This window comes from Phycodurus eques, chromosome 18 (assembly GCF_024500275.1).
Source record: "Phycodurus eques isolate BA_2022a chromosome 18, UOR_Pequ_1.1, whole genome shotgun sequence".
Lineage (NCBI taxonomy): Eukaryota > Metazoa > Chordata > Actinopteri > Syngnathiformes > Syngnathidae > Phycodurus > Phycodurus eques.
The window spans coordinates 325,427-353,324 of NC_084542.1; the positions used below are offsets into that span (position 1 = coordinate 325,427).

At 41.2% G+C, this 27,898-nt stretch overlaps 1 protein-coding gene across 1 annotated transcript in view; it reads right to left on the reverse strand.

The window, feature by feature from the left end:
• The window catches only part of lama4 (laminin, alpha 4), a 69,679-nt gene extending 52,108 nt beyond the window's left edge, over nucleotides 1-17,571 (reverse strand). Inside the window, exons 1-13 of the mRNA XM_061704152.1 lie at nucleotides 17,158-17,571; nucleotides 11,905-12,006; nucleotides 11,638-11,765; nucleotides 11,460-11,540; nucleotides 8,293-8,507; nucleotides 7,806-7,906; nucleotides 6,827-7,007; nucleotides 6,269-6,352; nucleotides 6,024-6,175; nucleotides 5,823-5,933; nucleotides 5,508-5,619; nucleotides 3,286-3,450; nucleotides 2,125-2,318 (exon numbers count right to left, since the gene is read on the reverse strand). Of these exons, the coding sequence (XP_061560136.1) occupies nucleotides 2,125-2,318; nucleotides 3,286-3,450; nucleotides 5,508-5,619; nucleotides 5,823-5,933; nucleotides 6,024-6,175; nucleotides 6,269-6,352; nucleotides 6,827-7,007; nucleotides 7,806-7,906; nucleotides 8,293-8,507; nucleotides 11,460-11,540; nucleotides 11,638-11,765; nucleotides 11,905-12,006; nucleotides 17,158-17,265 (1,734 nt within the window). The 5' untranslated portion in view covers nucleotides 17,266-17,571. The remainder of the gene's footprint in view (nucleotides 1-2,124; nucleotides 2,319-3,285; nucleotides 3,451-5,507; nucleotides 5,620-5,822; nucleotides 5,934-6,023; nucleotides 6,176-6,268; nucleotides 6,353-6,826; nucleotides 7,008-7,805; nucleotides 7,907-8,292; nucleotides 8,508-11,459; nucleotides 11,541-11,637; nucleotides 11,766-11,904; nucleotides 12,007-17,157) is intronic.
• Between the last annotated feature and the right edge of the window lie 10,327 nt (nucleotides 17,572-27,898).

Here is a 27,898-nt window from a genome sequence, read left to right on the forward strand (position 1 = left end):
TTTTCTTGGGTCATATTTTTCTAAAGTAACAATACTCTTTCTTGAGTACAATTTTAGGCTACTCTACCCACCTCTGGTCCGACAACTTTTGTAGTGTAGCTCCAGCTAGAGATAATTTGACAGTCAGATTGTTCTCATAAGACGTTTCATAAATAATAATGTGGAAGATAAAGAATGCCATTCTGAAAACCTCAACATCTGCATTATCATATTAGTCAAAGAGGTATCTATTGGAAATTGTACCTGACAGAATTAAAACAAAACATGAGAAAAATGCAGCAAACAATCATATTTTTATTTTTTCATTTTTTTACCTCAGCGACTCCTTATAATTCCCCCAAAACGTTTTAATTTAAGTACAGGGCAAGAATCCCTGAAAGTTCTTTTTTTCGTGATCCTTAAGAACTGAGACACCTTGGGTCACTCCCAAAAAATGTTTCGGACTGTTCGGTGAATTAATAGTGAGGATATAAAATATGTCTTCTTGTAATATATTACAGTCCCAAAAACAGATGTTTTTTTGTTTTTTTTGCATTCCAGCAAATAAATGTAAAGCATACTCGCAATACAATCCACAACTGGATCTCTCTCCATGTCCGTTGGGAGGTACAGAATCTCTGCAATGTGGACTAAGGGACATGCTCATCTCCTGTTGAAACCAGATGTTTGTATACACTATATATATAAAAAAAGACACTTTTCTGTCACTGTTTCACATGAAATCAGATTAAACCTTTCCTGTTTAATTAGATTACCAAAATTATTTCCATTTCCTAAATAGCAGAATAATGAGAGGATTTTTGAAAAATATTTTTTCATGACTTTCTTAAAAGTCAGAAGTTTACATATATTCAATTAGTATTTGCTACCATTGCTTTTAAACTGTATGATTTGGTCAAACGTTTTGGATATCCTTCCACAAGCTTCTCACAAAAGTTAGCAGGAATTTTGGCCCATTCCTCCTCACAGAATTGGTGTAACTGAGTCAAGTTGGTAGGCCACTTTGCTTGCAGATGCCTTTTAGGGTCTGCCCTAACATTATTAATAGGATTGAGATCAGGGCTTTGCGATGGCCAATCCAAAACACTGACTTTGTTAACCTTAAGCCACTTTGTAATCAGTCGGGCAGTATGCTTCTGGTCTGGACCCATTTGCGCTCTTTAACTTTCTGGCTGATGTCTCGAGATGTTGCTTCAGTATTTCCACATAAAGTTCTTTCCTCATAATGCAATCTATTTTGTGAAGAGGACCAGTCCCTCCTGAAGCAAAACACCCCACAACTTGATGCTGCCACCCCCGTATCTTAAAGTTGGGCTCGTGTTCTCAGGCTTGCAAGCTTCCCCCTTTTTCCTCCAAGGGCTTCTTCCTGGCAGAGTGGCCTTTCTGCTCATGTCGGTATAGTACATGTTTCCCTGTGGATGATGACACACTCTTGTTCACAAGCATGTTCACAAGGTATTTTGCTTTTGTTCTTTGGTTGATGTGAACATTTCGGACCAAAGCACGTTCATCCCTGGGTTACAGAACCTGTCTCCTTTCTGAGCGGGACGATGGCTGGACATTTTCATGTTGTTTATACTTGTGTATAATTGCTTGAACAGATGAACGTGGCACCTTCAGACATCTGGAAATTGCACCCAAGGATGAACCAGACTTGTGCAAATCCACAATTCTCTTCCTAATATCGTGGCTGAATTCTGTTGACTTTCCCATGATGTTACACAAAGAAGCAGTGTGTTTCAGGTGTGCCTTCAAATATACATCCACAGGTGTGTCTGAAACTTTTTCTAACAAATCCCTATTTAATTATTCTGGCATTTAACAAGTAGAAATAAGTTTGGTAATCCTAACTAGCGTAAAACATTAAAGTTTAGACTGATTTCATGTCAGACAATGAGAAAAAATATATACTTTTTACATAGTGTATGTAAACATCTGGTTTCAACTGTATCTTGTTTTTTGGTATACATAAAAATTGTTCATAGCTTTCTGATCTTAAGAAGGTATGCTGGCACAAGGTAGGGACAAAGTGTGGACTACTTTATGTACCAAGTGTATAAGTAAGATTATGAAATGAAATATTCAGTGAGCAGAAAATGCTGGAAGAGATCAAGGGAAAATCACCTCATTCCTCTGGAATTTGAGGACATTGCCTCTATTCCGATCCTGTGTCTCCTCAATTGTACTGGTTGCATTCTGGAGGAAGTATTGGGAGTCAGACAGCTTGGTAGTGAAGCGGGACAAAGCCAACTTGAGTGGGGTGAGATGCCCATGTGTAATCAATGACTTCTTCTCCAACTGACGAATGCGCCTTAGCACTGTAAATACAGCCAGGGTGAGGAACTTACTGTATTACACTGTTCATATTCCGTTAGTGCAATGTAAATTCATGTACAAATGATACTTTCGGTGTAATTTATTGATAGCTATATAATTGTTAATTGCAAAGTGTGAGTTTATGGATTTCTTGTGGCTGTACAATATACGCAATCTAAACATGCATAAATACAGTACAACGCTAGAAAGAATGATTTTGGATGTAAGCTTTTGAAGTCAATTAGCCTCCCTCTAAAAATCCAAATTGAAGCAGATGCAGCCATTAAGACCTGGAAACTTTGACATATGCACAACGTTGTTTATAATCTAATTTGACGAATCTCAGAGTTTACATTTTCACTACATTTTTATTTCACCCAAAGAGGAATTGATGTCTGTAGCAAGTTTACCACTATATAATGACACAACGTTTGAATTATAAACATGTTTAGACTTAAACGCTAGTCACTAAGTTATAAATATGTGATTAAATTGATATAAATTATCCATCCATCCATCCATCCATTTTCTGTACCACTTTTGATCCTCACGCGGGTCGCGGGCGTGCCGGAGCCTATCCCAGCTATCTTCGGGCGAGAGGCGGGGTACACCCTGAACTGCTCGCCAGCCAATCGCAGGGCCAATAGAAACTAACAAACATTCGCACTCACATTCACACCTACGGGCAATTTAGAGTCATCAATCAACCTACCACGCATGTTTTTGGGGGGCGGGGTAAACCGGAGTACCCAGAGAAAACCCATGCAGGCACGGGGAGAACATGCAAATTCAACAGGCGGAGCCCGGGATTCGTACACCGTGCCGCCCGATATAAACTAAATAAATAGAAATATGGCAGCATGTCTCTTTACTCTAATGATTAGGAACACATTTGGATTTACCTGAATACAATATTGAGTGTGTACATTTCTGCTTAGTTTTGTTTGTTTCTTAACTAAATCTCCTTACGGTCATGCGCTTCTGTTGATTCTTCAATGGTGATAGGCCCTTGTGTGGACAAATCGAGATTCCTCATGTTGCTCACAATACTTAAGGCTTCATCTGTGTTTCTCTTGAGCACCTCGGGGTCCGCTTCATCGTCAGCACTATACAACTCCCATTCATGGATAATTTCTGCAGACAATAACAAAAATATCTGAGGTTTACAGTGTGAAGCGTCACAGAGTTAGCCTAAGCCTTAGCAAAGAAAAGCAAGATGTTTAGGGATCAGCGATGTAGCATACAGATTGCACAACAAAAAAATCGCAAAGATTGAATCAAGGCAACTGGACTGTACTTGTTTGTTGAAGACATTTTACCATTAATCCAAAAGGCTTCTTCAGTTCTAAAGTTCCGGTGTGGAGTCGCTCTATTTATGCCTCGGTGGCTTTGTTCCCTCGGGGTGGTCAACAATAGGGTGATGTTGTTGTTGCCAAGTGTGGTTACTTTAAGGCCCTTGCTGCATACCAATCAGCCGTTCACTCGTCTTATGGAAAAACAGCTTGTTAGGGCCACACTCTTCGGACCACAAGTCAAGTGAATGACCATGACCTAATTTTGGAAAGTACCCTTCTGATTTTTTTTAGACCTTTGAAAAAGACCCAAAATAGGGCTAGCCTCGCCACTAATAGATAATTATTATTATTATTATTATTATTATTATTATTATTATTATTTGTGTTTAGTTATTATGATAATTATTATTCTTGTTCTTATTAATAATAATATTATTATTATCTATGTATTCAATACATTATAAAAGTGGTTTATTGTCAGAAAAGCACAGACGTTTTGTAACAGTATAAATACAATATGAGTATTTTAGGAAAAGAATATTAATATTAAAATAGATTTTCAATGTAAACTGTACATTGAGATGTGTCGAATTGAATTAGTTTTGACGAGAAATAAAATAAAACACCATGTATGAGCACGACCTATCTTGGCATAAGATACATGACGGAGACGTTTCTTTGCTTTTCCATGAGCTAGCGATAGCTCCACGTGCTTAATTAGCATATTAGATAATAACTACGCAGTACACACCATTGCAAGCCCCTGCCGAGTCAGTGCCGACACATAATTCAAGAGGAGGCATTGAAGCTTTGTTGTGTGGTCATTTCATCGATTGTGTCAGGGTTGTAACTCCAGAATTACCTGGTCATTAGCGTTCACAGCTGGAAATGTGTGTAGCGGTTCTGAGCATAGATATGAAGACTATACACCTACGGGCGGCTGTGGATCAATTGGTAGAGCAGGTCGTCCATTGACCGAAGGATAACTGGTTCGAATCCCGGCTACGACCGTACCATGTCGAAGTGTCCTTGGGCAAGACACTGAACCCTAATTTACTCCCAGTGGGCCTGCCAGCGTCTTGCATGGCAGCTGTTGCCCATTGGTGTGTGAGTGGGTGAATGTGAGGCTTTGTAAAGCGCTTTGGGCACTGTGATGGTGTAGATAAAGCACTATACTATAAGTGCAGTCCATTTACCCTTTACCCCGTACGCGGTGGCCATGATGAGAAAGTCGATTTTCCCTGAAAAGGTAGTGCATGGACATTGACATATTTTCTCAACAGATTTTCACAAGGTTTACATTTTTGTCAATGCAATTTTCTAAAAACAAAAATGAAGAAAATGAAAATATATATTTTTTCAAATCAATTTGAGGACAAATGCATAGGGTGGGCTAAGACAAGTTCTGGGTGGACTTGAGCACATCCAAAATAGGGCTGGCCTCACCACTGGCAACAACAAAAACACTATTGTTGACAGACCCCAGGGGCCACAGCTACCGAGGCATTCATAAATGGACTCCACACCGGAAATTTACAGAAGCCTGTTGGATTAGAGGAGAAATATCTTCAACAAACAAAAACGGTCTAGTTCCCATGATTCAACCTTTGCGGATGGCCATGACCTGGATGAACGAGAATCTACATGGAAAAATATTTTCAAAGTCAATCAAAAAACTATAATCACCAATAAGTGTTCACTTATTATAACACATTACATTTTACATTACATTACACAATATCATTTTACAATACTTGGGTTGTTCCCAACATCGGAAATCTTCATGTGAATAGCACCTTTGAAAATATATTTTGTGAGAAAAATGGTGATGTATAGGACTAATACATAGGCCTATGTACTATGTATTTGTTGTACTTTGGTCAAGAGGTGTGGTACCTTCAATCTGCATGTTGAGGTCAGTGAGGTTTTTGCTGAGGTTTTCAGCTAGCATTAAAGTTTGTAGTGTCTCCTGATCAACCTGGCTCCCCAGACGCTTCACTGTGCTTTCCTATCAATTTACACACATTTTTGAATGTGGAATCAATTCGATGTCAAACACCTCACAGTCCATGCAGTCATCCAACCTTCAAAACTTAGTTATAGCGTGAATTTAGATGAAGCATAATACACAAATAATCAAATTAGGCAATGTGCACAATTAAACTTTAACTTGAAAATTTGAGGATTATATTGAAATATAACTTTTCTGACCGATTCGCAAAGGTTTCTTGTCAAGGATACCACATCCTGTGTGGAGTCTTCTATCCCCCCAGTCTCTGTTTTTATCACAGACAGTTTGTTTCTCCAGCCTTGAAATTGATTCTGAAACCAAAATGTAAAAAGAAAAACAGATTTAACTCAGTCCCAGTGTAATATTTCTTACTATAACTATTTTTGTCCGTGTATGTATACCTGCAGGTGGTGAGCAGTGTAATTATAGTATTTGACTCTGTCATTAACAGCAGCCCCAGTAGAGATGTTCAATACTCCAACCTTCAAATGGTCCAGTGTTTTGTTGGACAGTCGTAGGTCGCCGATAACATGCCAGATACATTCATCACAACCTGCAAAGAATTTAGATATGTTTGATCACGATCCGAACTGCTTATGGCGTGATTTGTCTGAGCTTTGCTACTGTACTTGTTAACTCATCTTACTGATATTGCACAGATTAACTGTTGCAGGCTCTGGGAGACACTCTCCAGTTTGCATATCACAGTGATTGCTCTCACAGTCACATCCTGTAAAACAATATAAACACACATTCCATATTATACAGCTTTATAGCTTTCGGCTCGAAGACCGCTACATTTTCCCGAATGAGAATGAATGAAAAAAATGGATTCATATAATGTGCTTTTGGCTGAGTGGTAATTTTTTATTAATGTGGTCATTCTTTAGCTGTTCATATACAGATTCAGATTGGCAAAATTGTCAAAACACCAGAGTATAACTCAGTGAAGTACTATAGGACACTGAAGTAAATTACACATAAATAACAAATATTTTTAAATTCATATTTTATATATATATACAAAACTTCACATCTTTGGAAATTGTATACAGTATATTCAATGTGTCTGGGTCTACTTGGGATTTGAGAATATTCAGCGGAAACACATTTCATGTGTTGGACTGGAAGCAGATGTTTAGAGACCATTTCGTCAAGAGAACTTGAGAACAATTGCTTGCTATATGATCCATGGACTACTTACTCTTGCAGCCAGAGGGGCTATAGTCCCAATAGCCTGGGAGGCACCTCTCACAGTAACGACCTCCGGCACCCGGGCGGCACAGACAGCTGTGAGTGAGAGAATGGCAGGTGGGACGAAGAGAAGCTGGCCTACATTCACATCTCTGACAGCCTTGGCAGCTGGAGAAACCCGAGTAACCATCCTAGATTACAAGTACAAAAAAAAACAATGTTAGGGCCCAGTAACTTACAAGGGGTTCTAAACCTTTTTCACCCTGGGATCCAACATTTCCTCCACAAAGTGGCGCAGGGCCCATTCAAATATTTGCACGGAATTGGTTTGATTGATATAACTCTGGTTTGTTGAGTATTCTATAACTAAATTAAATCACTTTACAGTTTAACAAGCTAAAACCTATTGGTCGATCCCCATGTGGGTCTATTATTTTACAAATTATTGACTAATCTGTAGTGTTCAAAATAAAAATAAAAAACTGCAGCTGTTTCTTTTTTACATTCAACGTTTGGCATGCAGCAAACGCAAGTGAGGTTGTGCACGCTGTGGTCGCGTAATTGCAATCTCAGGATCCCGTTGTCCTCATAGTAATCAGTGGAGACTTCAATCATGTTCCTCTCCCTCGTCGAAGAACAACTTCACACAACATGTAGACTGTGCAACGAGAGGGAATAAAACACTGGACCTCCTGTATGCCAAATTCCAATGTAAAAGTTGCCTCAAGGTGGCTGTGGATAAGGAGAGGAGAACTGTGGGTGGGGTAGCGCTATCTGGGCACAAGATGGGGCCTGATCAACCCCAGCTGGGTTGGCTGAGAGTATACAGTATGATGTTTGAAAGACCAGAAATGTAATATCACTAATGAAGTGTACAGGTTGCATGGTCAATGCATGTTAGAAATACATTTGGGTTTATTCAGTGGTCAAATGACTTTCTTTGATTTAACTTGATGCACAAAATAACTGCTTGTTCAGGTTTGTCTTACCTCACAGTGGTCACAGAGTCGCCCGGTGACGCCTGGTTTACAGTGACACACTCCTGTCCTGTCATCACATGAGGATGTACCACATTTACTGCATTCACACTCTGTGACAGACACAGGACACAGAGCATTTTGTTCGAGGGAAAATGATATCACAGGCACTGTTGAAAAGTTTATTTTTAGAATTGCAATGCCTCAAAGAGAAACGCCACTTCATTAAAACCTTCTGTTGGTGGCATATTTATGTCACTGATATGAAACTCTCTACAACAAAAGGAGAAATTATCTGATAAGTCCTTAATCTACTCAAAGGTCAGCTCCAATATAATGTAACACTACTTCTTATCATCGTGTGCTAAAAGAATACTGATCAGCTTTTAACCAGGAGCAACTGTGTCAATCCATTAAAACTCCCAAACAGTTCTACCTTCACAGCTTCTACCTCCTTCCTTCTAAATCACGGTGTTAACATTCACATCTGCCCCCGCACCTCTGCAGTTCTTGGCACCGATGGCATCGCCGTAGAAACCCTGCGCACACCTTTCACAATTTGGCCCGCCAGTGTTGCCCCAGCAGTGCTGGCAGTGTCCTGTCACATTGTGGCACCAATTAAAGATCAGGTTTGGGTCAGAGTTGTCATTGCAGTCACATCGCTTGCAGGAACCACCGATTGTCATTGGCATGCCATAGTAACCAGGGGCGCACCTGGACAGAGAAAAATGAAGCAAAAAGTAACTTTTTGGTTTAGATTCAGTTGTCTTTTTTTGTTGTTGTTGTTGTTTGGCTCTGTTATTGTCCAAACTGTTTTAAATAATTATTTTGTTCCCCATTGGATTTATACATCTTTAATAATGAACAAATACATGAAAAAAAAACACTTATGCTACTTGTAACAAACTGTGTGGATGACATGTACAGTGCCATGAAAATGCATTTTCTTCTCCAATTTTTGTGTTTCCAGACTTTGTTTAAGATCATCAAACAAATGTAAATATCAAACAAAGATAACTCATGTAAACAAAAAAATGCAGTTTTTAAATGGTGATTTTATTTAGTAAGGGGAAAAAGTATAGTAGTAAGTGTCGCAATCAAGTGTTTTCTGTAACTGGCAATGAGTCTTTCACATCTCTATGGAGATAGTTTGGCCCACTCTTCCTTGCAGAATCCCTTTAATTCAGCAACACTGGAGGGTTTTCGAGCATGATCGGCCTTTTTAAGGTCATGCATCAGATTCAAGTCCAGTCGTTGATTGGACCACACAAAACTTCTTTTTTTTTTTTTTTTTAAGCCATTCTGAAGTTGACTCTCTGGTGTGTTTTGTATCGTTGTCCTGCTGCAGAACCCAAGTGACTTCAGATTGGGGTCTCAACCTGATTGCCAAACATTGTCTCTCAGGATTTTCTGGTAAAGAGCAGAGTTTATGGTTCCATTAATCACAGCAAGTCGTCCAGGTCCTGAAAACGCGAGCAGCCCCAGACCATCACACTACCAACACCACCAAGTTTTGAATGCTGGTATTATTGTCATGGTCTGTGCCCTGCAATTACTTTTTGGAACTTGGGTGTGCCTCGCTTTTCCCGCTCTCTCTCTCTCTTTCTCTCTCTCTCTCTCTCTCTCTCTCTCTCTCTCTCTCTCTCTCTCTTTCTCTCTCTCTCTCTCTCTCTCTCTCTCTCTCTCTCTCTCTCTCTCTCTTTCTCTTTCTCTCTCTAGCAATTATCACCTCCTTGCCCGGGCACCTGTTCTCAATAAGCACTCATCACTACCTGCATATAAGCCTGCTAAATCCAGGAATCCAGCGCCAGAGTATTAACGCTCACCCGTGGGACGAAGGCCGACTCTCGTGAGTCCTCTTGTGTTCGATTGATTATTTGAATACCTGCATGTGTACCGATCCTCTTGTGTTCTGTTTCACCTCCAGTGTTCCTTCCGGATCACCCACTTTGCTGCCCACTCCAGTCACGCCGTCCAGCTATTCCACCTGCCTGTGCTCCCGCTGCCTGCACGGTCCTTGTTCCGACGGACCACCGTATATTACCCCTGAGCTAATCTCAAATAAAACATTCTCATCTACTTCCTCAGCCTCCATCTACTTTTGGGTCCAGTCCAATATCATACGATTACTCATCGTGACAATCATGTTCTTTTTCTGAAATGCTGCCTTACATTTATGCCAAAGAAACACACCTTCCAAAAAGTTCAACTTTCGTCTCATCAGTCCATAGAATATTCTCCCAAAAGTCTTGGGACTTTTTTTTGCAAAATTAAGACAAGCCTTTATGGTTTTTTTTGGTCCACAGTTGTTTTTGCCTTCGATCTCTGCCATGGATGCCAATTTTTCCCAGTCTCTTCCTTATTGTTGAGTCATGAGCACTGACCTTAACTGATGCAAGGGAGGCCTGCAGTTCTTTAGATGTTGTCCTAGGTTGCTTTGTGATCTTCTGGATGAGTCTTTACTCTTGGGGTAATTTCTGTAGGCCGGCCACTCCTGGGAAGGTTCACTGTTGTTCCAGGTTTTCTCCATTTGTGGATAATGGCTCTTACCATGGTTTGCTGGAGTCCTAAAGCTTTAGGAATGGCTTTGTAACCCTTTCCAGACTGATACGTACTAATAATTACTTCAGTTTTCATCTGTTCTTGAATGTCTTTGGATGGTGACATTTTGTCGCAGCTTTTTGTGATATTTTGGCCGACTTTGTCAGACAGGTTCTATTTAAGTGATTTCTTGATTGAACAGGTCTGGAGGTAATCGGTCCTGGGTGTGGTCAGTGAAAATAAACTCAGTTTTCAAAAAAATGTGATTGGCCAAAGTTAATTCATGATTAAACAGGTACTTTTTCCACACCTGGCCATGTAACTTTAAATGTTTTTTCCTTAATAGAGGAAAATCACCATTTAAAAATGGCATTTTATGTTTACATGGAGTATCTTTGTCTGATATTTAAATTTGTTTGATGATCTTACATTCAAGTGGGGGAAACTGGAAAAAAAAAACGAATTTGAGACGAGGGCAAATACTTTTCATAGCACTGTAAATTGAGACAGAAATCATATTAACAGGATCTCAAGGTCAAGTGGAAGTTTACGAAAAGAACAGTTGTCATTTGCAAAAATGCTTCTGAATTCTCCAATTGTCGTCAACATTTTTTGGGCCTGACTCATATTAAAAGAGTGTAAAAAATGTGTTTTAATTAAATCTGTAATGTAATTTTGTAGTCTTTCAAAATTAAGCCCACCAATGCTGTCAAGCTTAAACCAACCCCATCAAATATAACGTCAAACGATGCATGTAGCATAGGCAGGTCAAATCTACAGCATTATTAAATTCAAGCATATCCATGCACATAGCAGCACAATTGTCCCCATACAGCAGCCTTTCTCTCTCTTGGCATTCTCCCATCTTACCATTTTTGGAATTGCTACATGTTTCCAGATATTAAGAGGAATTCAGCTCAATTTCAGGAGCATGAGGTTCATACCAATGTCATGCATCATCAGAAAATAAAACATGGTAAAAACAGCTACTGTATAAGTGATGTGGCAAAAATATATACAGTACATTGTCACTGTCAATCTCTTTTATGCATAGCTGCTTGTTGACCTCACTCAGTGACTTACTTACTTACTTGCTTTGGCAATGTAAGCCTACCCAGCACTCACCTCTCACAGCTATGTCCAGCATAACCCTCTTTGCACTTGCACCGTTGAATGTCACCTTGCCTGTCACAGTGGACTGCAAAACTGGCCAGAGAAACACAGACCAAATTATTTCAAATTTTACACACCGCTTGACAACACCGAACTTTCTGGTTGAGGGAAAAGAACAGACAAGGCTTACTTATTTGAAGGGACAGAGAGAGGGCAAGCGCAGGGTTGGCAGCTATGGCGTCCAACCTTGCTTGGTGCCAGCATGTAGCCATCTTCACACATTTCACAGAAATCACCCATACTGTGATCGCTGCAATTCTGAAAGAGGCCAAGTGCAACAGATTAGCCTTACTAACGTGTGATCTCATCACAAATAAGAAGTAACCAAAGATCTAGCAATTCTCTGGACGTGGCTTAATTTCATCGACATAAATAAATCAACTTTGTGGAAACTTACAATGCAAATGCCTGTGATGTCCTCACAGTGATCTGCATGGCCTTTGCAGTTACAGGGCAAACACTTGTTTTGCTCACTAAGGAAAAATCCCTTAGCGCAAACCTGAGGAGTGGACAAGAATATCCATTTTTAAAAAACAATATCATTTCATTTCCTTTGTTTAACCAAGTAAGACCATTGAGAACAGTTTTTCATTTACAATGTCAACCTGGAGAAAATGTAGGGTTGAGTGCTTTGCCCAAAGACACTTTGACGGGATTTCAACCACCTACCCTTCGGTCAGTAGATAGCCTGCTCTAAAAACTGAGCGAGTGAACAAATGATATTTTGTAATGGAAGAAAAAAGGGCCTTTTTTTTTTTCCCCTATTTACCCTCAAACAAAAATATGTGGACAACCATGATGTGGTGCAAATCCAGCCTAACTGTATGCATTGAATTAACAGTGTCAATTTGCTACTTTCCTACTTAAATTAATGACGTACTCAAATACTTTCGTCATGTCTTTTGGGGCTTAATAATAGTCCACAATGAAGGTGTGAGCGACTTCCCCGTTTGACATCGCTCCCATGACATTCGAAGGTCTCATGATGGTAGTCATGTACGTAGTTTACACAGGACACAAGCACATTCTTAAAACGTGCCAGTTAGACACTGGCAAGTTAGTTCATGGTAAGATTCACAGGGAGTTACTTAATGGCTCATATTTCCATTCTTTTTTCATGTTCATTTTTTTTCATTTTATTTTCATTGTCCTCTTACGATGTCCTCCTGCTGCTTTTTATTATGATTTGGTCAGAATGATTTGTTTGGTAACAATTTCCACAGAGGAGCAAGACCAGATCCATCACAAAATGCCAGGAAATTGCACCTCATTGATTAAGCCCATCAGAGAAACAGAGAATATCAACAAAGAGTATTTAGAGAGAATGAACTGCAGTACAAAAACAAATGATGCCGTTGGAACAGCATGTTTTACAGGCAAGGGTTGTGTCTATTGCAAGATTTCGCACCAATGTCACATAACATCGGCAAACAAATAACACAGTGCTGTGACCGACCATATAAACAAGCATGCTTTGAAAAGGGATATTGGATACATACGTGTATGCAGAAACAAAGATGGCAAGGCAAGTTGCTAAAGACAGCCTCGTCATGAGAAGAGCATATTCTTTATTATTAGGAGTAAGCCCTCGAGACATGCTATCTCAATTTGAAGGGGATCATACATCAAACAATGTACAGAATAGTCACAAATAAACAAGACGATGTACAACACAACAAACAAACAAAAACAATAAAATGATACGACGCCGCAATAGAACTACAGCAATACAAGAACAAAGTCGCTCAAGTCAACTAAATGATTGATTTATAAAACACATTAAAACTGGCCACAGGTACCAAACACCATCGGTTTGGTTTTCTTTTCATGAAAGTTTAAGACGTTCAAGGCCATCCAGGCCTTCATACAGAATTAACAGGGTTCATGTAATTAGTATGTTCACGCTTGTGTCAATGGATGCGCAGCAAACAGGCAGAATCATGGACAAATACAGTTATAGTGGGAGCTGTAAGGGTGTTGTGGTGGTGTTATTAAGTGACAAGTAGTTATTTCTAAGAAGACAGAGCTTTTTTAAATAAATGGAATGGTTATGTGGATCGGATATTTGCAGGTAAATGATTTCAGTTGGAGGAAGGTTTAATCTTGGCATTTCTTTGCAATTGACAGCTATAGGGGGAAAAAAGCTGCATTGAATGTCTGAGATGATAACTCGTGGAAAAGGGACTCGCTTATAATATAAAGGGTAATTCAAGTGAATAAATTGTTAATTAAGTGTAACCATTGTACCTGTCTTCTTACAAATTAGCCATGAATGCATTTGCTTAGTTATAGCTACAAATTGTGTTGGTTTAATTGCCGGTAGAGCATGTTTATTAGAAACATGCTTTCTATTCACCAGTTTCATTGTTGAGATTGATGAGCATTTCGATGTGGAGGTTTGAATGTAAATTGCAAATGTAGACGAGCCACATGCCCGATCTTTGCCCCATCTAAACATGCGATGAATTGAATAGTTCTTTTCTAAAAGGATGTCCAAAATTTGACTTGAAGTAATCACATTTGAGGATGACAAATAAATCTGTTATTTACATTTTGTAAAGTCACCTAAAGTGTTTGGAGCTGGCTCAGACCTTGGCTCTTTGACCACAGTATGACGTGTCAAACAGCTGCAGTGCTTACACAGTAGAGAATGCATGGGAAAGGGGTTGGAGTCCTTATAAGAAATGCAGCAGATGGTCAAGAAGGGTAGCTCTCCTCCAACATGATCTCATTTCAGGGTTTGAGTTACGTGGGAGCAAAAGTGTTCAATGTAAATATTAGAGAATTTTCCAAATAGAAAAAAGTACTATTCATGTTAATGAGTCATTAAGTCACTTCGTCACCAAGCCACAAATTACACTTACTGATAAATGTCAATTTAATCGTTATTATTATTTGTTTGCAGGGGGAGCGGCACTGTGACGACTGGTAAGCACATCTGCCTCACAGTTCTGAGGACCCGGGTTCATATCCAGCCTCGGCTGTGTGGCGCTTGCATGTTCTCCCCGTGCCTGCGTGGTTTTTCTCCAGGTGCTCCGGTCTCCTCCCACATGCCAAAAACATGCATGGTAGGTTCATGGAAGAGTCCACATTTCCTGTCGGTGTGAATTGTTGTTTGTTTATATGTGCCGTGCGATTGGTTAGCAACCAGTTCAGGGTGTATCCTGCCCCTTGCCCGAAGATAGCTGGGATGTACTCCAGCATGCCCGGATATGCAGTATGGAAAATGGATTGAATGGATGTTTGCAAACTGTGCTCGTAGTGTGTATACTAGTTAACATGGAGAGAACAAATGCAGGATCCACAACCCTGACAGAGAATGAGTTTGTTTTTAAGAAAGAAAGAAAAAAGAGTTTGAGGACCATAATGGAAGTTTGTCACACTGTCTACTCTCTGCTTTAGCTTTAGGTACATTTTTGTCATGCTTTTATGTTAAAGATTGACAATTGAGTAAAGAGTAAATCACTTACACATCATTTTTAAAGGTAAGAATCCCTGAATGTTCTGACGCCACTGTTGCATTGAGCACAATACATCATGCTGCCTGTCTGAGTCGACATAGCGGAGGTCTTTGTGGATGCAGTTCAACATCCTGCTGCGTTTGGCATGCGGTTCTTGAGAAGTTAGCTGATTTTGGCCAAGTCCCGTCACATTGTTTTCCTTAATTGTCTGTTTTTCGTTAAAGCTGTCTGTCTTTATTTCGGAGTAACGATTCGATTCTGACTTGGAAGTCATTCACAGTCAGTACTGTCAACATAACGATGAGGATTTAGTGAGCGGTTCCGAGCCTAAGTAACAGTAGTTGAAAATGTTTATGCAGTTTTATATACATAGGTTATATAAAACATTAACCATCATTCTTCATGCGACATCACTGGAAATGAAACATTTGGCATCAAAAGTGATCATAGCCAGTAACTATTTAACATCTGAGTGTCCCTCCCACTATTCTCAGTCTATTGGATAACAAAGATGACATTCAGCAAGTCACAGTATTTCAATTGTTCAAACTCCTTTTACAGCCTGTGTGTCACCATGATTCGGCTTTGGTATTTCCTGAAGCTGTGTGTGTGTGTGTGTGTATGCGTGTGTGTGTGAGGCAGAGCCGAAATAGTATCAAACACAAAAACGTGTCTTGTGCTCCTCCGAGTCAACACCCTCACTGGTCTGTTCAGCCCATGCCCAATCTTTTGAAATGTGGAGCCCCTATCCAGAGTGTTGTTTTATAAAGAGAACTTGAAATATGATTTAGGCATTGCTTAGGTTGAGTGCATGTATGTCAATCTACCAAATGTCTCTGTCTCCATCTAGCTAAAGATTTTTTTAGAGTTAACTCATTGTGTTGATTTAATGATAACAGCTTGATGATTAAATCGCATTTCGCATGAACTCCTTCGACCTTTGGAGGGGGGCTTAAATTTAGGACTTATTCATGCTAACTCCCCTGGAAGGTCCTTAAAATGGAAAGAAATGTGGGGTCATGAGAATGTCATCCTAACTGCACACAGAACGTCTGTGGGAGTAAGTGAGCAGTCTACTCAGAAGACTCTTGAGACATAGGGACAGTGAAGACATTTTCATCGGCCACGCTGTGAGGATTTCTTCTTCCCTGTTTGGAAACAAAATCTCTCTATAAATCCCATTTAACTAACGCCCAATCCTTACATTAAAAGTTAGACCAACAAAATGGAGTATTATGCGGGGGGCCATGGACACATACTGCAAGTACATGGACTGTAAATTAAGAACTTGGACATTAAATTCATGGTTAGACATTGTTCGATTAGGTAGACGATTGGGATTTAGCAAACTGACAGATCTTGAAATCACACAGCCGAATGCTCCCAATCTGCAAGTTGAGAGGGTTTCGATCAGGGGATGTCGCCGATCTTTGTCAACCCTTTGAGACTCCTTTGTGATTATGGGCTGTACAAATAAACCATTATCACATGAAGTTGTATTCACATTAATTTACTACAAAATCTAAAATCACTACAATTACGATAAATTACAAAGACAAAGTACATTGGTCCAAATACGTGTAATGCGAAACAACAGTCAATAATCAGTAGAGCATGTATATTATCTGAAATGCTTTTTTGATTTAAAATGTTCAATACTGTTGAACAAAACAGAATAATTCTCTTGTACAATATTTAAATACAGTATTTTATGCATCAATTCCTTTGAAGTCTCTTGTCAGTACAAACACAATTGTTTACAGGAAAATGGATTTGAAACGCAATTAAAAGGAATTTTCTATCAAATAGGTGTGAATAGAAATATAGGCTTTGATAAGAATGCAATACAGCGTAACACTTTATGACAACATAGAGGAAAAATGTAAATACCGTATTTTGCTTTCCTTCGTCAGGGTGGGGCCAAAGGGACATGGCAATAGTGAAAGCACTAACTAGTAAGTATTGAGGCTCCCCTCATGACACGCTCATATATAACATCTCACAGTTTAACCAGAAGAGAATTGCCAAAACACAGCAATACAATTCAAAATAGAACCATTCTTGCATTTACCAACACCCATCCTGCATAAACTGCATACATAGTGAATACTATTGTACTGGTTTCAAAAGTCAGAAAGTCAGTGCTGGCAAGCACGGTTTCGAAAACAACATAATGTTAAACGTCTTACTTTCAACGATGTCTCTGGCTCTGTTCCAAGGCTGACAACAGAAGATGAAAAGGCAATCCCAAAGAGAATACCGAAAAGGCAGAGGTAGCGCATTGATTTAGGAGCCATATTCTGTTTTTGCTGAGTGGACTTCTTCCTATCTGCCTCTGTCAGTACAGTCAGACAGTGGGAGAGTCTCCGTGTAGCTCCCCGTGCTCCACTTTCCCACTGCTCCAATGTCTTGATTTGTCACTGCGCCGAGTTCTCTCCCAGACGGAGGAGAATAAACAAAGTTGTGTGAACTTCCTCCCTTTCGCCCCCTTATTTCCAGCGCTGAATCTTCTCACTTGGTGAAACCGCCCTCCCCCACTGCCTGAGCCAGTGTGTCTAAATCACATACAGATGGAAAGGGAGGAAAATGAAAGAGAGAGGAGAGCAAGAGAAGATAAATACATAGTTTACCATTGCCCTTATGATGATGAAAGCAATGTTATCTAAAACCAGCCTTTTTTCTCCATATACTGTGTGTATATATATATATGTGTGTGTGTGTGATATATATCTATATATATGTGTGTGTGTGTGTGTGTGTGTGTGTGCGCGTGTGTACAGCGACTGAAATAAGTATTTCGTACGTCACCATTTTTCTCACTAAATATATTTCCAAAGGTGCTATTGTCATGAAAATTTCACCAAATTTTAGGAACAACCCAGGTAATCCATACATACATATAATGTAGAACAAATAAGATCAGAAATTAAGTTGTGTGTAATAATGTGAAATGACACAGGGAAAAAGTATTGAACACGCCAACTGGTATTTATTGAATACTTTGTACAAAAGCCTTTGTTTACAATGCTTCAAGATGCCTGATGTATGGAGAAACTAGATGCATGCATTGCTCTGGTGTGATTTTGGCCCATTCCTCCACACAAGCGGTCTTCAAATCTTGAAGGTTCCGTGGGCTTCTTTTATGGACCTTGTTTTTTAGTTCTTTCCATAGATTTTCGATTGAATTCAAGCCAGGTGATTGGCTGGGACATTCCAGCAGCTTTATTTTCCAATTGCATTCAATCCGTTTCATTTTCATCATCCTCGTAGATGGCAGCAGATTTTTGTCAAGAATGTCTTGGTAGAGTTGCCCATTCATCCTTCTTTCAATAATGTGAAGTTTACCAGTACCATTTGCTGAAAAGCAGCCCCACACCATCAAATTCCCACCTCCGAACTTCACTGTTGGTATGGTGTTTTTAGGGTGACGTGCAGTGCCATTTCTCCTCCAAACGTGGTGTGCATTATGGCATCTAAAGAGTTCAATTTTGCTCTCATCAGAGAGCGACACGTCAGATTGCTCACCACCCACACCAAGGGTCCACCGGCCCCACCAGAGCGCCCCAAAACCGGCCACCCGGAGGAGAATGCAGAAACCCTACGCCGGCCTGCTACCACTGCTGTCCACTTCCCCACGGGCCCGGGCACCGCCGCTCCTATCACCCGCGGGAGCGCGAGAACCCCCCACCGCACAGGGCCCACCAATGTAGTCAGCCCCATTCCAGCCATCAGAGGGAGAGAGAAAAAGTAAATAAATACTTACGACACAGGCAGAGGAATCAAAGATTTAGGTTCAACATGCTGATGAAAGGCGACCAGCTATCTATGTAATTATGTAGTAAATTTTGTGTTCCGCAGATATTTTTTCGAATGCAATGTATTCTATGCTGAGATTTGACCAGTGATAAATATTGATAGTTTGCTCTTTTTTCCACCTTTAAATTATAATACTATTAGTTAAGTTATAATATTTTGTTGCACAACCTTTTGAGGTAATCACTGCAATCAAACAATTTTTATAACTTTCAATGAGACTTCCGCACCTCTCAGTGTCATGGGTGTGTGTACCGGTTGTTGTTTCCCCCCTGTCTCGTACACACCTGCTCCTGAGAGCATCTACCCCACCTGTGCCTCGTTTACCCTAATTACCCCTTGCATTTAACCTCGTGTCTCATTCTTTCTAGTCGCCAGTTAGTTGTACCTTGTCCTCGCATTCCAGCATTCCTTGTTTCCACGTCACAGACTCACATTAAGACTAGACCCTGTTCCGATTATCGACCTCGCCTTTTTGCCTCGCGTTTTTGGATAATGTTGCCTTTTTTGGATTGCCTGCCTGTGGACCGACCTCTGCCCGTATATTAAACCTCTCTTTTTGAAACTGTCCATTTGTTTCGGGGTCGTGCATTTTTGGGTCCTATCCTCTGTTCCGTTCATGACAGAACGAACTGGCCATAACATGGACCCAGCAGACTCAGACCTGGTGCGCAAAGCCCTTCAAGCGCAGGGTCAACGCCTTTCGAAGCAGGATGAGCAGCTTGCTGCCATCCACCTTCATCTAGAGGGACTGTTAGAGCATCAGGACAAAATGAAGAGACAGGTGGCCTCACAGTTTGAAGTTCTTATGAAAATGATTCAGAAGAAGGAACCAGTTGGCACAACACCCGATACCGCCACGGTACCAACGTTTCAATGTGAAGCACTTACCATGCAGCCACCTCCGCTGCTGTCTGCCCACAGCTCTCTCGACCGGAGAGGTTCTCTGGAGATTCTGGGAATATTAAGCCGTTCATCACTCAGTGCGAACTCGACTTTGCAGCTGCCTTCCCCACCAAGCGGGCAAAGATCGCTTTAGTCATTTCCCACTTGACTGGTCGCGCGGAGGCGTGGGCTGCTGATGAATGGATTCCGTCGCGTGTCATTCATGGGCTTTTTTCGTAAAGACTATGGAACAAATTTTTCAGTTTTCCACACCAGATCGTGAGGCAGCTTTCTCCCTTGTCACCTTACACCAAGGCAAACGCAGGGTGTCAGATTACGCGATTGAGTTTCACATTCTAGCAGCTGAGAGTCAGTGGAATAACAGGGCACTGCTCGATGCATTTTTTTCAAGGATTATCCCACGCCGTCAAGGATCATTTCGTCCCACTAGACCTGCTGACCGAATTGGACACTCTCGTCGCTCTCGCCGTAAAAATCGACAAAGGCTTTTGGATCGCGAGCTGGACGGAGTTCGGCGGAGGGCTACGTCACCGTGCACTTGGAGGACGAGTCTCGGTGACCAGCCAAACCAAGGCAGATCCCCTGTTTCCAGTCTCAATCCACTGGCTAGCATCGGCACGGATGAAGCCATGCAACTGGGCAGGTTCCATCTCTCCCCTGAGGAACGTCAACGCCGGCTGAGGGAAAGGCGGTGCTTCTACTGTAGGCAGTTGGGTCATTCCGTGAGCAACTGTCACGTCAATGTTGCCGGTGCCGGTAGCAAGGGCACGGGAGCGGTGAGTCTAAATTTCATTCAGGAAGACTCTACCCGGGTTCTTCCTAAAGTGACACTATGCTCTCCTGATCAAGAAATGAATACACCTGTATTCATTAATTGACTCTGTTTCTGACGCAAACTTACTCAACTCCCTTTTCGTGAGACGGATGCACTTTAGAACCTTTCAAATAAAACACCACCACAACACCTATGCAGCAGACGGCAGTTTTATGGGCAAGCTTACTCACCGCACCCAAACACTCACATTGACATTTCCTGATTCCCACTCAGAACGCATTAGTTTTCATAATTTTGACGCCGTGAATCACCATGTTATTTTAGGGAACCCATGGTTGAAATTACATAACCCCCACATTGACTGGTCCTCTGGGCAGATTATGTAATGGAGCAGCACTTGCGCCCAGAACTGTTTCAACCCTCCATGTGATGTTCAGGGATATTTTTCAAATGATATACCACAGACCCCATCTGGGGATCCTGACTTGTCTCAAGTGCCCACCTGTTACTATGACATTAAAGAAGTCCAAAGCCAAATCCCTTCCACCCCACAGACCTTATGACTGTGCAGTTGACTTGCTGCCTGGAACAACACCTCCGCAGGGGAGGTTGTTCTCTCTTTCAGGGCCGGAACACGAGGCTATGAAGGAGTATGTGGAAGAATCACTGGCAGCCGGGATCATTCGCCCATCTTCATCCCCTGCGGGAGCAGGATTTTTCTTTGTGGACAAGAAGGACAAGACTCTGCGACCCTTTATCGATTACCGGGGTCTCAACGACATAACTGTGAAAAACAGGTGCCCTCTTCCTCTCATCTCCGCCACCTTTAAGTTCCTGGAGGGAGCCAAGATTTTCACCAAACTAGGGAACCCCTATCCGATACCACATTCTTGGGAAAACCATCAAACTTGAATACCTGGTTTATCATCAACTCAGCAGTTTCTTTAGCTGAGGGGAGTTTCGGCAGTGCAACGAAGTGTGCCATCTCCGAGAACCTGTCAACAACTGTGAGAATGGTGGTATTTCCTTTAGAGGCCGGTAATCCTGTCACAAAGTCTACGGAAATGTCTGACCAAGGACGTTATGGTATTGGCAGGGGTCGCAATTCCCCAGAAGGACGTTGACGAGAGGGCTTGTTCGCAGCGCATACCTGACAAGCATTGACGTAATTGATAACATTTCGTCTAACATTAGGCCACCAAAAGCGCTGTTCGGCCACAGATTGCATTTTGGCATTGCCTGGGTGACATACAGTCCTGTTAGTGTGAGCCCACTGGATAACTCTTCCCCTTAAGGTCGGGACCACATAGAGCCTGTTTTCAGGACAATCTTCAGGGCAAAGAGTGTTCTTCAGAGCCTCTTTTACCACAGTTTCAATGTCCCAAACAAAAGCAGAAATAAAACATGACTTGGCAAAATGGTTTTAGGGTCGGACAAAAAATTCTCTAGTAGAAAATATGCGATAAAGCATCTGGCTTCCCATTTTTAGAACCAGGTCGGTAGGATAACGTAAAATTAAATAAGAATAGAATAGAATAGAATAGAATAGAATAGAATTGAATAGAATAGAGTGCATTGCAGTAAGACTAATGGCATTGCAAGAAGGCTCACGGTACAGCTGGGGCGAAAGCAGGAGAACAGAAGACCTCTCTTTTTTCCTGTTGGCCGAGTCCTTCTCGATATATTTTAGTTGGTTCTGTGCGCCTTCACGCAGATTTTTCTGAAAAAGACATTTTCAAATTATATATTTCTGTGCACTTCCTTCACCTCCATCCAATATTTACGTTTATATACTGTACTGCCAAACGCTGTTATTGCTGCAGCAATAGTCATGCTGTGCAAAACTGTCCATTGAGACATTGTCTGTTCACTAATTTAACAGTATTTATTGTCATAGTTTTTATTTATAACATTTAAAATTGGATACTGCCTACAAAGAATAATTTCTTTGCTTGAATCCAAAAACTCAAGTCAAGTCGGGAACACAGTAACACTCATAAGGCAACACATGTTTAGAAACAGCCAAGTAACAACAAATACACTAACATGGGAATCCTAGTTAGTTTATTTTCCTCCACTTAATGAGATTGTGAGATTATATATTTGTCTGAGCAGCCTCTGTTGTCACGGACGGCAATGCCGTTAAGGGCAGATCCCAAAAAAGAGAAGACAGAAGGTCCGTGTGGTATAATCGTATAGAACCTAAATTTGGACAGCGGTCAGAACGGCGGCCAACACGGGGCAAAAATGAGTGAATATTCCGATGCCCACACACTGTCACGGTGCCCCCTGAAAAGGCTGATGATTACAATGCATGGCAGGTGCGTCACCGATGTCAACGCCCACCTTCGCTCACCCAGAGACTGCAACACAAAGAAAAACAATTTGAAACACAGGGCCATGACATCTGTAATATGTTTTAGTTTGAAATGTGGACATTTCATTTGAAGAGAGGGATTTGCATTGATGTCTGTATTTGTATGGAGTGGACCTTTTTTTCATTTTTGGGACTCATGGATTTTTTGGCGGAGGGATGTGTTGTAACGGGGAGTCAAAATCGTTATTTCCTCTCTGTGTGATGTTTTCTCACCTATGACTTTCGACTTTAGATAAACACTCACTAGTACACCATTAAAGCCTTACTGAATTTCCGAACGCACCCAGACACTAAGCCGAAGCTAGGATTGGTCCGAGACTGCGTGACATCACGACGGGAAACAGTTTTGACCATAAAAGAAGCAGGCTGAAGCTTGGACGGGTCTCTTCCCCATGGCCGTTGTTCTGAACCAAGTGTAGGAGAGCCCAGCGCTGAACCTTCACTAACTAATTGTTTGACTTTGTATTTTCAAATGAATTGTTAAACTTTCCGTCCGGCGTAATCATTGAAGTGTTACCTGGACCAAAATAAAAGAACCCAGCAATAAAGGTTCGAATGGCCGGCGGGTTATACTCGGGCCGTGACATTTTCTTTTTTTTCCACCCGGGTCCTCAGAACTGTGAGGTGGATGTGCAAACCAGTCGTCCACAGTGCCACATTATTAATATATATATATATATATATATATATATATATATATATATATATATATATATATATATATAATTATAATTGTAATTATTTCTGAATTCAGACTACAGTGCAAAGTCCATGACGCTCCCTAATCAACCATGTTACGTTTCACGTGACGATCAAAAATTACGTAGCTCGGCTGTAATTGGTGTTGACTTCACATTATTTATGGGAAATAATGCAAATGTCATTCACGATTGTCGGCACCAACCAGAGCAAGTCAGGGACATAAAAATTGCTCTAAATACACGCCACACACCACAGGCAGATAGGTCAGGATCAATGTTCCCTCTAAGCTGCGCGCCTGCGCAATCGCGCACTGCACTGCTCGCACGTACTCCCCGCACAAGAAAATCTATGCTGCGCAAAAAAAAGAAAATTCAGGACTCCTGTGGTTAAAGCATTTTCATTTCAAGTGGGCCAAATCAATTATATGGAAAGTTAACCAATGAAAATTGCTGCTGTAATTTGGTTCTTTAAATAAGTCATGCAACTTGCTATGATCCAAGGTTTTGAACAGGTGTCATACAGGTGTGTGGCCACAGCGGGCACATCTGATCTTGCTCACAGTGGTCCTCAGTGCGCTCAAGGAGCTTTTATGTCTGCCCTGACACATGAAAAATTAGAGGGAACATTAGTCAGGATCATTTTCGACTGACCTATTTGGTTGGGGGTAAGCGGCATGCTACTGGCCTGACACATGAGCAACCACTGTGAAGCAATTTTTAATTTTTCATTTTCCTTGTTCATGTTTGTGGCCAATACCACCACACGCTCATGTTTCATACTTTAGACACCGCCAGTGGGTTGTGAGTATCTTATACAATAAATGACTTCCCAAGTATTATGCATGATTTTATTACTGCCTGTCTTTTTGTCCTATCATAGTTCATATTCCACACAAGATGTATCACAATTTCTAGTTCAGGTTCTTGAATCATAAACTACAACCAGAGTTGCAAAGAGGGCTTGTGTCAGTCACAGACATGCATTCACGAGCATAGAATAACATGCAAACTTAAAATGCATATTTTTCTTTGATCATGGTTAACAAAGGAAAACATATTTTGCCAGTCATGGCCAAAAAAACTATAATATGGCTAGATTTAAAGAAATGGCTTTGATTTAATAATTTAAAACAAACATGATGTTCATCCAAGTATTTTTATGCATTCAATCAATTACAAGTCTGAACATTGTCTTTGTTCTTTATGCACATTCTTACTTGACCAGACTGTACTTCCTGAGTTCATGGTCTGCATATTCGTTGACCTTTTGGATTTGCTTTGCATTGTTTTAATCTGATTTGGTTTTGTTTCCCAGTGTCTTGTTTGTACCTTATCTCTCTGGTCATTGTGTCTTCGTCGCCACTCTTCTTGTCAGCCCTATTTGCTTGTGTCTGCCAATCAGGTTCCTCCAGCCACTTGAGTCTGGCATAGACGCGCGTGCCTTGTCATGTTAATATCTTTCTATTTAATTCCCAGTTTCTGTTCACTTGCTCTCAGTTAATTGTCGAAAGCCGTTGTCGAAAGTCCTCAGGGCATTGATATGGATTGTTCTGGTTGTCTTAGAAGATGTTTCCCCTCTCATCCGAGCAGTCTTCATGCAACAAGTCTTAGTTAAGACTCACTGATCCATTCAATGCCCTGAGAATGAAATGACCTGGATGAATGAGAATATTTACAGGCTGTCAAATTATGTCTATTAAATACTTGTTTTGTTCTTATTTAGGGCGGCATGGTGGTCGACTGGTTAGCACATCTGCCTCACCGTTCTGATGACCCGGGTTCAAATCCGGCCTCGCCTGTGTGGAGTTTGCATGTTTTCCCCGTGCCTGCGTGCGTTTTTCTCTGGGTACTAAGATTTCCTCCCACATCCCAAGAACATGGATGGTAGGTCAATTGAAGACTCTAAATTGCCCGTAGGTATGAATGTGAGAGCGAATGGTTGTTTGTTTATATGTGCCCTGCGATTGGCTGGCGACCAATGGAGGGTGTACCATGCCTCTCGCCCGAAGATAGCTGGGATAGACTCCAGCACGCCCGTGAACCTAATGGGAATAAGCGGTTCGGAAAATGGATGGATGGATGTCTCAAGTACTTTTTTGATTTCAATCGATACCTTTTTTTAATTTAACCTTCACACCTGCCTTGCCTCCTCCGCATTTTTTAAACCGGTACTGTATGTTTTCCTCGCATTATTTGACATTGAGAAAATTCATATCGTTAAGTCGATGTAGAATTCATTTATGTCCTCATTGGTCCAAGCCTCCCCCAACGCACACAAAAACAATACAGTGCAACATCAAGTCACCTTAATGGGACGGTTTGCTGTTTTCGTTCTTTTTTTTTTTTTTTTAAACCTGTCCTGTTCAGCTGCATGGTCTTGCAAAATGGCGAATCTGTATGTCTTTGTGCTGGAACAGTTTGAAAGGGGAGTTTGAAATACTCCCTCATCTTAATTTATTTTACTTTTTTTCAATTAATCTGATGTTTATTGAAAATGCAACCAGACAGAAAAGGGTTTTAGGGGACAGACAGGGGGACAGAGTGGACAAGGAGACTAGGGGTGAGAACCACAGCAGAACAATAGTGAGACAGTCTGGATATTTAAACACAATTAACATTACAACAGTTATTTGTAGATTGGGGGGAGAGGTTGGAGGGGGGACACCCGGTGAGGACATGCAATAACTAACCAAGAGAACCAGGCTAGAAAGGACAGAAAAGGCTAGGACAGGATGTGGGAAAATGAGGAAGGCAGTGCTACGGTCGAGTGGTGCGGTGGGATTCTTTTTTTAGTGTCGAAACGCCTGTAAGAACCTGTGAGTTGATATGTTAGTATAACCTGTGTTGTTATAAGTGATTCCAAGTAATTAAAGTCTATAGTGTTTCTCTCGAGCTTATTAGTTAATGAACAAAATATCACATGCATGTTAGTCAACTAGTGTATGGAGTTGCTGAGCCGGTACATCGAGGATGGGTCATAGGCCCGGCAGGAAAGGAGAGAAGGAGACTTGGTGGTGGAACCTCACAGTACAGGAAATCATACAAGGAAAAAGGTTAGCTAAGAAGAAGTGGGACACGGAGAGGACCGAGGAGAGGCGAAAGGAATACATTGAGATGCGAGGTAGAGGTGGCAAAGGCCAAACAAGAGGCATAGGATGACATGTATGGCAGGTTGGACACTAAAGAAGGAGAAAAGGATCTATACAGGCTGGCCAGACAGAGGGACAGAGATGGGAAGGATGTGCAGCAGGTTAGGGTGATTAAGGATAGAGATGGAAATGTGTTGACTGGTGCCAGCAGTGTGCTAGATCGATGGAAAGAATACTTCGAGGAGTTGATGAATGAGGAAAATGAGAGAGAGGGGAGAGTAGAAGAGGTATGGAAGCATCTCGGAGAGGTGGCTGTGGAGTTTTTGACCAGCTTGTTCAACAGAATTCTAGCGGGTGAGAAGATGCCTGAGGAATGGAGGAAAAGTGTGCTGGTGCCCATTTTTAAGAACAAAGGTGATGTGCAGAGCTGTGGGAACGATAGTGGAATAAAGTGGATGAGCCACACAATGAAGTTATGGGAAAGAGTAGTGGAGGCTACGATCAGGACAGAAGTGAGTATTTGCGAGCAACAGTATGGTTTCATGCCCGGAAAGAGTACCACAGATGCATTATTTGCCTTGAGGATGTTGATGGAAAAGTACAGAGAAGGTCAGAAGGAGCGACATTGTGTCTTTGTGGATCTAGAGCAGGGGTGGGCAAACGTTTTGGCTCAGGGGCCTCATTGACTTTTAAAAGTTGACAGGCGGGTCAAGCCAGGACCACATGCTTACATAGCAACAATAAACAAGCAAAAAAAGGCATTGTATTGTTAATACTTAGATTTACTTTTTATGGGAACAGTGTTTTTTTGTTGAGCACCTTTTTTTTCCAGTGCGTCCTTGTCTGGTTTTAGTTTTGTTGTGGCAATTCTCAGAACACATCTGAGGTTTTCATCACTCTGCTGGGATCTGTAGGATGTTTGTTGGTGTTCATCACACTAAAAGTCTGTTCACACACAAATGTAGAGCACCACCGGCATGCTCTGTGCCATCTTCTGGATTTTTGGAAATTTATCTCCGCTTAATGAAGCATAAAACTCATCCATTTTGAGACTTGCACTTCTCTTTTAAGACAGTATCGCATTGGAGATCAATCAGTTCCAGCTGCAGCTCCCGTGGCGGTGTTTCAGGGTCTTGTGTGACTGAATCTTGAATGGCAGTTTGTCAGATAAAGCCGCAAGCTTGATTTTAACCTCTGAGCCGTAGCCATCATTCCCTTCGTTGATTGGCTGTTAGCATAATCAGCAAGCTTGGTAGAAAGGTGACGGCT